The sequence below is a fragment of the Mercenaria mercenaria genome, unplaced genomic scaffold (assembly GCF_021730395.1).
Source record: "Mercenaria mercenaria strain notata unplaced genomic scaffold, MADL_Memer_1 contig_1123, whole genome shotgun sequence".
In the NCBI taxonomy this organism is placed as follows: Eukaryota; Metazoa; Mollusca; class Bivalvia; order Venerida; family Veneridae; genus Mercenaria; species Mercenaria mercenaria.
In genome coordinates this window covers 57,987-70,115 of record NW_026459099.1, presented here as the reverse complement: position 1 = coordinate 70,115, position 12,129 = coordinate 57,987, and the positions used below count along the sequence as shown (strand labels likewise).

Genomic DNA, 12,129 nt, shown 5'->3' with positions numbered 1-12,129 from the left:
AGGCTTAAATTTTTTAATATTGGTTACCAGATCACTTCAAAACACAACTAAAATAAATATGAAGAAATCCATTTGCAAGTAATCATACCCTAACTTGTACAGCTGATGCACAGGGTTAATGCTCTTTGTATGTGTGACCTTCAGCTTGATGGTACAGACCAAACTCTTGTGTGTGATACATCCTCTACTCATGCTTTTCATTGAGATCCCTTGAACACTTTAAAAGCAAAAGCTAATACAAAATGTAGTTTGGCCTGACAAGCATACACAGGTGGACAGTATGATTTCTATATGTAAACCTTCTGACTAATAACTGGCAGTAAGAAATAATCAATAGAAAAAATTAATGCAGTTAGCAATTAAACAATGCTCACTTGAAGTAAACTAAAGTATAACAATCATCCAAATAGACAAATTAATCTGCTTGAAAGTATAAAGTATACTTATCTTAACTGGCTGGTACAATAATATTTTAATACATTGGTAAAAGAACCATAAATTATAAACTGGAATGTCACATCTAATCAGTTATTTAATCATATACATAACCAATGAGTTTCCAAATTTATCTATTCCATCTCAGTATTTACTATTTAATATGTAGATGACAATGATGCACAGAAAGTGAGAAAAATCTCTTGTAAACAATATTCAACGTGGAAGTATGTGTTTTTAAGGTAGTTCTGAAAAATTTGGACCTCACGCAATTTCCATAATGGAAGTCTATGGGAAAATGATAACTTTCATAGCATTTTCATGAGTAGAAATTTTTCTACAATGTAGTTTTTAATGAAACTTCTAACAGTTGTAAATAATCATGTGGTCTATAATATGGTATAGGTGTGTGTGTTTATTTTTGAGATATTTCACCATGACTACAGTGCACCGAATATTCCACACTAATTTTGAGACATTATTTGAATTATTTAATCTGTCGTATGTTTTAATGTCATAATTTGTCTTTAGAAATATAGTAACAGTGTCATTTTAATAAATTTACTCACAGGTTGTCATTAATTCATAAAATGATTTCCATTTCCGTATGCCGAATCCAGGCTTTATTCTACGTTTTCCGGATAAATGACATTACGCCATCACTTCCGGTATATCAAATGTTCAGAACTACCTTAAACATTGTTTAAAGCATCTTACTACCCAGTACATTGTGTTTCATCATTCAATAAGAATCAATTCTGCGAATATCCAATGTCAACAAATTTAAATGCTTTTCAGTCTGTAAAATATGGTCACAAGTAACATTTCTATGTTTAGCACGCTAATATACAACCATTCAAGCAAGTTCATGAGACAAGTTTTCTTGTCCTGCAGCTACAATGCCGCTTGCCTGTAACATAGTTTATTCTCCATGGTTTCTCCAACATTGCAATATACATATTGGAGACAATTCAAGTGTATGAAACATTCTTAGTTTTACGTCCTGATGATGTGAAGTAGATCCCTCCCACTGCCATGTCCTCCTGATCCGGAGCAGGTCCCTCTGTGTCAGAACTTTCACTACCCTCTGACTCCCTGAAAAAGTACATGATTTCTGGTTTAATGTTGTCTGTGGATTTGTCCAAACTTATACATAATACACAGTAAAAAAAAATATAAAGAGATAAACTACAGCCGCTTTTGAGAAAAGCACATGTTTCCCGCAACTGCCTTATCATCTTCCGCATGCGCTTTCGTGCACCCAAAACATACCCTATGGTACTAATTTCGCATGCGCTTACATGCAGGCAAAACGCACCCTATACTACTACTTAGAAGTATAGGGTACGTTTTGCCTGTATAAAAGTGCATGCAAAATGAGGATTTTTTGGTAATTCAAGGGCCATAATTCCAAGGTGCCTGAGCCGATTTAGCTAGTTATCGAACTTGGCAGAGATCTTATGGTCAGACACATTTTGTTTAAGTTTGGTGAAGATCAGGTGAGAAATGTTCAACTTAGAGTGTGGACAAGCTTTGTGACAGACACACACACACTCACGGACAGGAGTAAATCAATATGTCTCCCACACCACTGTGGGTGGATGGTGTTATCATAAATATATTTTCTACATACAGGTCAAGTATTAACTAGTTACAGGAAATTACTGTAACTGCATCTATCCATGTTGTACCACAGACAAGTGGTCCTGTTTTTTCTCTACGGCCAACAATAAACAAGAGGGCCATAATGGCCCTATATCGCTCACCTGTCATCATTGCATTTAAGGACAAGAAAGTCAAAAAATCATAATCAAGATCAATCAAAAGAATCATGAGAAAATATAGTTAAGTTTTCTTAAAGGTACAGATATGTCAAAGTACACTTATAAATTGGAGGTACCATCCGTGTTGTACCACAGGAAAGTGGTCTCGGCTTTTCCGTATGGCCAATAATAAAAAAGTTACTAAATAAGCTATTTAAAGTAACATAAAAGCGAAAAAATTTAAAAAAAAAATATTGTAAGTGAACAAAAGGATCTGCCAAATAAAAACAAGAGCAGTGCAAAGCAACGCAAATGCTGAGCAATATACACACACAACAAAGTCATATGACCTTTGACCCCTAAGTGTGACCTTGACCTTGAAGTGAGCCATCCAAAACATGCACTCTGCACATAGTTTTGATGAGGTGAACATTTGTGTCAGGCTTTATTTAGATCTTTCAAGGGGTTCAAGAGTTACAGATCAGAAGGGAAATTGCAAACCAACAGACAGACAGACAGACAGACAGACACCGAGGCGATAACATAATACGTCTCTTAGGGTGTATAAAAAGGAATAGAGATCTTATGGTGATACAAGTTGTGTGCAAGTTTGGTTAAAGTCAAATCATAAATGAAGCTGCTATTGCACAGACAAGGTCAACATAGCTGATTTTGGCCTTTTCAGGGGACATAACTCTGAAACCCATTATGGGATCTGGCTGGTTCAAGAAAGAAAAAAGAAATCTTATGGTAACACAAGTTTGGTGCAAGTTTGATTAAATTCAAATCATAAATGAAGCTGCTATTGTGCAGACAAGGTCAAAGCAAAACTCTGGAACTCATAATGGAATCTGGCCAGTTCAAGAAAGGAACCAAGATCTTACGGTGATACAAGTTGTGTGCAAGTTTGGTAAAAATCAAATCATAAATAAAGTTGCTATTGTGCAGACAAAGTCAAAATAGCTAATTTTGGCCCTTTCAGGGTACATAACTCTGGAACCCATAAAGGATCTGTCCAGTTCAAGGAACCAAGATCTTATGGTGATATAAGTTGTGTGCAAGTTTGGTAAAAATCAAATCATAAATAAAGTTGCTATTGTGCAGACAAGGTCAAAATAGCTAATTTTGGCCCTTTCAGGGGCCATAACTCTGGAACCCATGATGGGATCTGGCCAGTTCAAGAAAGGAACCAAGATCTTATGGTGATACAAGTTGTGTGCAAGTTTGGTTAAAATAAAATCATAAATGAAACCTCTATCGTGCAGACAAGAAATTGTGGACGGACGACGGGCGATCACAAAAGCTCACCCTGTCACAACGTGATAGGTGAGCTAAAAAGTTTTAAAACCAGCTATTTATAGTAACGTAAAAGGGAAGTAATTCAAAACTTTTTATTGCATGTGAACAAAAGAGCTATCTGCCAAATAAAAACAATAGCACTGCAATGCAGAGCAATAAAAACAAAGCAAAGTCATATATGACCTTTCACTCCTAAGTGTGACCTTGACCTTGAAGCAAATCATCCGGAACATGCACTCTGCATGTAGTCTCAGTGTGGTGAACATTTGTGTCTAGTTCTTTTGAAATCCTTCAAGCAGTTCAAGAGTTACAAAGCAGACACGGAACAAACTGATATAACCTTTGACTCCTAAATGTAATCTTGACCTTCAAGTCATCCAAAACATGCGCTCTGCACGTCATCCTGGTGTGGAAAACATTTGTGTCAAGTTTCCTTGAAATACTTCAAGGTGTTCAGGAGTTACAGAGCGGACACGAAATTGCTAACAGACAGACAGACGGACACCAGTGTCATAACATAATACGCCCCTTTGGGCGTATAAAAAGGCAGATATTTCGGTAATTCAAGGGCCGTAACTCCAAAATGCCTGGACTGATTTGGCCAGTAATCAAACTAGGCTGAGGTCTCATGGTCAAACACACTTTGTTAAAGTTTGGTGAAGATCAGATGAGAAATGTTTGACTTAAGAGTCGGACAACAGTAAAAAGGCCAATTTTTGGTAATTCAAGAGCTGTAACTCCAATACGCCTTGACCAATTTGGTTAGTTATTAAACTTCGCTGAGGTCTTATGGTCAAACACATTTTGTTCGAGTCTGGTGAAGAATGGATGAGAAATGTCTGACTTAGAGTGCGGACAAGCTTTGTGACAGACAGACGCACAGACTGACTGGAGTAAATCAATATGTCTCCAACACCACTGTGTGGTGGGAGACTTAATAAAAAGTACTTATTGGCAAGCACATCATTATACAAACTGTGAAGGCCATTAAGGGTTCTATGATCCATGGTACTGGAGTCAACCAAGTGTTATGTTACATCATGAATAAATTTGTAATGATCTGCAAATTTTATGGTGATTATTAGCTGGGCTGAACCCAGGCCAGTTCAGATTGCATTTGTTCAGTCATTAGAGTCAGAGATAAGATACTGTAATTTTTTTCTTCAGAAAGTGCTACTTGAGAAGATTTTATAGCAGCGATTTTTATCTTAAAGTACACTAATGACTGATGCTAGTCTGTAGATTGCCCTGCATTTAAAGACTCATGGTTTATTTTAGTAAACAATTTACATCTCAACCTTTGACAATTACATTTAGGCCCTGTTGTTCGAAACTTTAACAGGGAATTAAGCTAAGAGTGGACTAACTTTTAGGGTAAGTTTTCGACATTTTAGAAGACTTAGAAAAACAAATGTATGAGTTAAGAATTATGAAATTGAAAACTCTTTACAATAAAATCAAAACATCATACTAGTGTTTCCCACCAAGACAAGTGTTTTGAATCAAAATTTAACCAGCAGTTAATTTAACAGCCGGTTAAAGATTTTAACAACTGGTCCCAGGCTCTTATTTTTAATCAACATTCTTTTATTACAAATTCAAATCATTGAAAACAATAGCTTGTAGAACATGAAATGCCCCCTTTGATGCATTCAGTAATTGCACAAGGAACAGAAATTATTTAATCATTGTATACAAAAGTTCTATTGTTCTAGGTAAATGTGACCTTGATCTTTGACCTATTGACCTTAAAATAAACAGAGGTCATCTGCTGGTCATGATCAACCATCCTATTAAGTTTCATGATCCTAGGCCCAAGTGTTCTTGAGTTATCATCCAGAAACTGTTTAACTGTTCTGGGTCACTGTAACCTTGTTCTTAGACCTACTGACCTCAACATCAATAGGGGTCATCTGCTGATCATGATCAACCTTCCTATCAAGTTTCATTATCCTAGGCCCAAGCATTCTCAAATCATTGTCCAGAAACCATATAACTGTTCTGAGTCACTGTGACCATGACCTTTGACCTACTGATCTCAAAATCAATAGGGGTCATCTGCTGGTCATGATCAACCTCTCCATCGATTTTCATGATCCTAGGCCAAAGCATTCTTGAGTTATCATTCAGAAACTGTTTAACTGTTCACTGTGACCTTGACCTACTGACCTTAGAATAAATAGGGGCCATCTGCAAGACATGACCAATCTCCCTGTCAACTTTCATGACCCTACGCCAAAGCATTTATGAGTTATCATCCTGAAACCATTTAACTGTTACGTCTCACTGTGACCTTGAACTTTGACCTATTGATCTCAGAATCAATAAGGGTCATCTGCTGGTCATGATCAACCTTCCTGTCAATTTTCATGATCCTAGATTTAAGCGTTCTTGATTTATCATCCAGAAACCATTTAACTGTTCTAGGCCACTGTGACCTTAACCTTTGACCTACTGATCTCAAAATCAACTTTCATTATCCTGGGCCCAAGCATTCTTGAATTATCATCCCGAAACGGGCTTGTCTACATACTGACTGACCGACAGACATACCGACATCTGCGAAACAATATACCCCTCCTTCTTCGAAGGGGTGCATAAAAATCATGAGCAGGCAAAGCAATAAGAACTAAACACTTACAAATATTCACTGCTACTGCCACCACTGTCATCCTCTAAACTTGTCAATTTTCTTTTCTTTGCTTTACTCTTGCCTGATGAACTGGATTTCTTCACCCGCCTTGACTTCCTAGTACCGTCCCTCTGCCTCTTTGTAGCCTTCCCTTTCTTCTGCTGCTTGTGGTCCAGTTTGGACGTTTGTTTGGTATCGCTTTCTGTTTCACTATCAGAGCTATCAGATGAACTTCTGTCCTTTTTTGGTTCTGGAAAATTAGAACATTATAAGAATCTTTCACTGGTTGAAAGAGGATGTAAATATCTGGCACTTCGAAGACTGTTTAGGGGGTAACGAGGCTCTGACGAGTTACCATGAAACATTTACCTGAAGGCCAGATATTTCAATTCACACCTTTAACTAGTGATAGATTCTTTTTCCAGCACCAGCAGGAACACAAGAAAATTCTGTCTGGTATGCATGAATATTTGTATAGCACTGAGAATAACTACAACTTGAAAAAAAATAAGTCTACTAATTGATGAAAGTTTTTTACTTCGACCATTAAACTGCATTTTACAGGAAATGTACATCTCTTTGCAGTGGTACAATGTGTGACCTATGAATGGGTATGTTTGTTGGTCTCCTGACAGATTATCAAATGACAGGAGTAAGCAGTTGCTGATATTTCTAACAATAACAATGTTGTCAAGAGTACTGCCTTGCGGATGCTGACACTCATCTGATTTTTTTTGTATAATAGAAATATTGTCCTACCCATGATTTTCTAAGTCTAAAAAGGGCCATCGTTGTTGCAAAAAGCAGGATGGAGTTATGTTTCTTGATGTACAGTGTCCACTTATGATGGTGAAAAACTGTTGCAAGTTTTAAAGCAATGGCTTTGATAGTTTATGAGAAAAGTTGACTTAAACATAATACTCAACCAAGAAAATGATTTTCTAAGTCCAAAAGGGGCAATAATTATTGCAAAAAGCAGGATGGACTTATGTTGCTTGCTGTACAGGGTCAGCTTATGATGGTGAACAAGTGTTGCAAGTTTCAAAGCAATAGCTTTGATAGTTTAAGAGAAAAAGTTGACCTAAACATAAAACTTAACCAAGAAATCTGATATTTTCTAAGGCCATAAATCTTGTAAAAAGCAGGATTGAGTTATATTTCTTGCTGTACAGGGTCAGCTTATGATGGTGAACAAGTGTTGCAAGATTGAAAGCAATAGCTTTGATAGTTTAAGAGAAAAACTTGACCTAAACATAAAACTTAACCAAAACAAGAGCTGTCGGATGACAGCGCGCTCGACTATTCGAAGAATTGATTGAAGAATGGGGTCAAAATATTTCCACAGATTTTCAGACAAAAGAAAAAATGGATTAAACAAAAAATGTTCCCGTATTTGTGGATTTCCATTAGTCTTGCACTAATGGCAATGTGTGACCATGAGAGCAAACATGTTAAGTTATATGTTAGGCAAAATATGGATTTGTATGAAAAATTTAACTAATTTCCAAGTCCAAAAAGGACCATAATTCAGTCAAAATAGTTGTGTACTCTTGGCTACAGATGGAAATCATGCTGATAAACTAGTGCTAAAAGTTTCAAAGCCACAGTTCAAATAGTTTTGACAAAACGCTGACTTGTAAGGAAAACTGAACAAATTTCTAAGTCGAAAAACGGCCATAATTAAGCCAAAATAGTTGTCAGAGTTATGTACTCTTGCCTACAGATGATAATCATAATGATAAACAAGTGTTTAAAGTTTAACAGCCATATGTCAAATAGTCTTGACAAAACATGAACATATACAAAACAGAACCAATTTCCAAGTTCAAAAAGGGCCATAATTCAGCCAAAAAGATCACACAGTTATGTACTCTTGCCTTTTGATAAAGACTATTATACTGAAAAAGTTATAAAAGGTTCAAAGCCATATGTCAAACACTTTACACAAAATATAAACTGGTACGAAAAACTTAACCAAGATTTCTAAGTCAAAAGGGGCCATAATTAAGCCAAAATGCTTGATGGAATTATGCACTCTTGCCTACAACTGAACATGGTGATGGTAAACAAGTGTTGAAAGTTTCAAAGCTTTATCTCAAAAGACTTTATCAAAATGTGGACTGTTACGAAAAACTTAACCAAGATTTCTAAGTCAAAAGGGGCCATAATTCAGTCAAAATGCTTGACAGAGTTATGTACTCTTGCCTAGAATTGGACATGGTGATGGTAAACAAGTGTTGAAAGTTTCAAAGCTTTATCTCAAAAGACTTTGTCAAAATATGAACTGGTACGAAAAACTTAACCAAGGTGTGACGCCGACGCCGTGGTGAGTAGGATAGCTCTACTTATTCTTCGAATAGTCGAGCTAAAAACTGATTTTTTAAGTCCAAAAGGGACAATAATTCTTGCAAAAAGCAAGACTGAGTTATGTTTCTTGATGTACAGGGTCTGTTTATGATGGTAAACAAGTATTCCAAGTTTCAAAGCAATAGCTTTGATTGTTTAGGAGAAAAGTTGACCTAAACATAAAACTTAACCAAGAAATCTGATATTTTCTAAGTACAAAAGGGGCCATAAATCTTGCAAAAAGCAAGATGGAGTTATGTTTCTTGCTATACAGGGTCAGTTTATGGTGGTAAACAAGTATTCTAAGTTTCAAAGCAATAGCTTTGATAGTTTAGGAGAAAAGCTTACCTAAACATAAAACTTAATCAGGCAACGCAGACGCCGACAATCGCTCAGGTTATGACAATAACTCATCTTTTTATTTCAAGCCATATTACATCAGTGAAAGACTTGAGCCCAGCTATGTTATATCGATGGAAGACATGAGGCAAGCCAAGCTTTCAGGTTATATCTTTATAAGACTTAGACCAAAGCAGGTAATGTACAAGGAAGACTTGGACCAAGTCATATTCAGTAAAAGACTTGAACGAACATGCAGGCTTATCTTGGTCTGCACTTGTTGTAACAGCAAAATCACTTACTGTCAGCTGGCTAAAGGTTATAGGCAGAAAGCGAATCACAAAATGCATTTTATCAAAATTGTACATACTGTTCATCTCTTTGACAGCTTTCTGAATCATCTTATCATAGTTGGCCTCATTGTAACTGACCTCCCTCTTGGTGCGACAAGATCGTCTCTACAATATAACAATGTTCATTATATAAGAAAGACTAAAAATGTAAAGGTATACATATGAGCCGTGCCATGAGAAAACCAACATAGTGGCTTTGCGACCAGCATGGATCCAGACCAGCTTGCGCATACACGCAGTCTGATCAGGATCCATGCTGTTCGTTAACGGTTTCTCTAACTGCAATAGGCTTTGAAAGTTATGCATAGGCTTATCTGGATCCATGCTGGTCGCAAAGCTACTATGTTGGTTTTCTCAAGGCGCGGCTCAATTGTGTTGGGTTGAGAGTCACATCGACATAATTTAAACTTTTCAAGCTTTTGCTGATGAAGAAGATCCCGTATGCTCTAGAGCCCATTTTCCATTTTCTTGGTTGGACAAGAGGGTGACAATTCTTAGCTTGGTCATGCTAAACACTAATGACTGATAATGCTGGTTTAAACTACACCTGAAACATTGCAAGTAGAAAATGTGGCAAATTTCAAACCAGAGTCAAAATGTATGTTTTGCCTATAACAGTTATGAAGTTTTATAGCTATAAATATTCTTTCAGTAAGACAGACAATACAGTGATCACAACAGCTCAACCTTAAGCACTGTATGCTTTGATAAGCTGAAAAATCAAATTCCTTGTCAGACGGTGGCAATGGCCGTGGGCTCGTTTTTGACATAAAAGAAGTAAGATTGCATACATGTTGAATAATCAGTATGTTATACATTCAACTTATTATAATTAATATCAAAAGCATTCTTTTTATTTCTACTTATTATCAACTTACCTCAACTTCCAAAATATTTTCTGAGTCAATACTAAAGGTTTTCACTGATATTCTAAAATATAAAAAACAATTTTGTAACTGAATCAGTTTACAAAACAAGATAAAAATGTTTACATAAATCCAGGTCTTTTAAGAAGGATTCCTGCAGATAAGTGATGAATCTTCGCTCAAAATTAAGAAAGTCTTTTTAACTATTAGTAACTGCAATTAAAAACAACAGGGTCATTGACCCTAAAGTGCTCACTTGTACAATGCTTCAAATGTGTTTAAATAAGTACAGAGTTAGGTTTCTTCTATGTTAGCCTATATTTTATACATGTCACACACACTTTTGACCCTAGAGCAATAATCTGAACAATTATGGTAGACATTACAAATCTGGTATCACACGCCAAATATCAAGGCTCTAGCTATTACTGCTTCAGAGAAGAAAAGTGACCACGCCCCCTGGCAGCCATGTTTTTTGATGAACCGGAATAATTTGAACAATCTTAGTAGAGGGTTACACAAAAACCATTTGTGTAAAACTATTTCAAAATCGGGCTTGCAGTTCCAAACAAGAAGATTTTTAAAGTTTCTACTATATACATAATTATAGGGAAAAGTGACCACAACCCCTGGCGGCCATGTTTTTAGACAATCAAAATAATTTGAACAATCTTGGTAGAGGGTCACACAAGGACCATTTATGTAAAATTATTCTAAAATCCGGCTGGCAGTCTCACACAAGAAATAATTTTAAAGTTCCCACTATATATACATATAGGGCCATGTTTTTTTGATGAATCAAAATAATTTGCATAATGTTGGTAGAGGGTCACAAAAGGACCATTTTTGTTAAATTATTTTAAAATCGAGCCAGCAGTTTCGCACAATAAGATTTTTAATGTTTCCACTATATATACTCAGCGTCACTGAAAAGTTACCACCCTAATGACCCTTATATTTTAAAAATCACACTGGACTGTGTTAAATGCATAACACGACCACATCTGTGACACAGCTAAGTTGTCACTGGTGTAAAGATTTGTCAAATTCGATTAACTCCATTTGAGGCTTGGGCTGCACGTGCAAAATGACTTTTTCCAGCAATGTCGACATGTACGAATTTTCTATCGCAAATCCTTCATCGCACTTGAAAGTTAGTCAACAGTCTAATAGGAATGCGGTAAAAAACCTAGAATATACTTGCTAAGAATGCCACGTTTAAGGTACGATCAATGCATCGGGCCACTGGCATGGTTGACGCCGAACTTTCATCATGGTTCATACAGGACTTGGCAAAAAAAATTCAAGGACTTTTTATCGATTTTCAAGGACTATTTTTATCACTTTAAATCTTAAATTACAAAACCATTTAGGCTCTTCATAAGGCATTATGATAGAAGAAAAAGTTACAGAACAGTTTTATTTTCCATAAGCTACAATAGCATATCTTAACCTTTATGAGATCTTCAATGGGATTACCTTTTATGAGCTATATTTGCCTGTATACATACTAGTGAATGTTTCTTATATGTCTTTCAAGCTCTCAAGACTAGTTTTCAATTTGTCCTCAAGGGACTTCACTTTTTGTATTTCTTTCGCCACTCGTCTCATAGCATTTGCCTCATCACACAAAGTACAAACACTTATGCTTGTCTGACTTAAACTCCTTTAACCATGATGAATAATCATCCTGTGTAAGCCATTTACTTGCGAAACTACATTTATTTTTGGGGCCACTCATTGTTGTTGATAAGTCATGCTACAATGACCTTGCGCATAATATCTTAACGTTGTGAAAATCACTATTCAGTACTGAACTTCCGTACCGAAACGGTGTTCAACTAGCGTTCCCTCCGTGGGTGTGCATGTATTTTTATTTTACACCATTTTTTCGCTCGTTTTGATTATTTTTTTTGCATTTTTCCCCTACAATACGATTGCACCCCCAGTTTTAGCAAAATTTAAGGACTTTTCCACCTTTTTTTTTCAAAATTCAAGTACTTTTTCAGGGGATATTTTGGAAGAAAAAATCAAGGACTTTTCAAGGACTTGGGATCAAATTCAAGGACTTTCAAGGACCTGTGCGAACCATGTTC

The 12,129-nt window shown here is 36.2% G+C and overlaps 1 protein-coding gene across 1 annotated transcript in view; it reads right to left on the bottom strand.

The window, feature by feature from the left end:
- Positions 1-519: 519 nt before the first annotated feature.
- LOC123554113 (remodeling and spacing factor 1-like) overlaps positions 520-12,129 on the bottom strand; it is a 61,722-nt gene continuing 50,112 nt past the window's right edge. Inside the window, exons 12-15 of the mRNA XM_053532341.1 lie at positions 10,046-10,097; positions 9,185-9,272; positions 6,139-6,379; positions 520-1,530 (exon numbers count right to left, since the gene is read on the bottom strand). Coding sequence (XP_053388316.1) covers positions 1,407-1,530; positions 6,139-6,379; positions 9,185-9,272; positions 10,046-10,097 — 505 coding nt within the window. The 3' untranslated portion in view covers positions 520-1,406. The remainder of the gene's footprint in view (positions 1,531-6,138; positions 6,380-9,184; positions 9,273-10,045; positions 10,098-12,129) is intronic.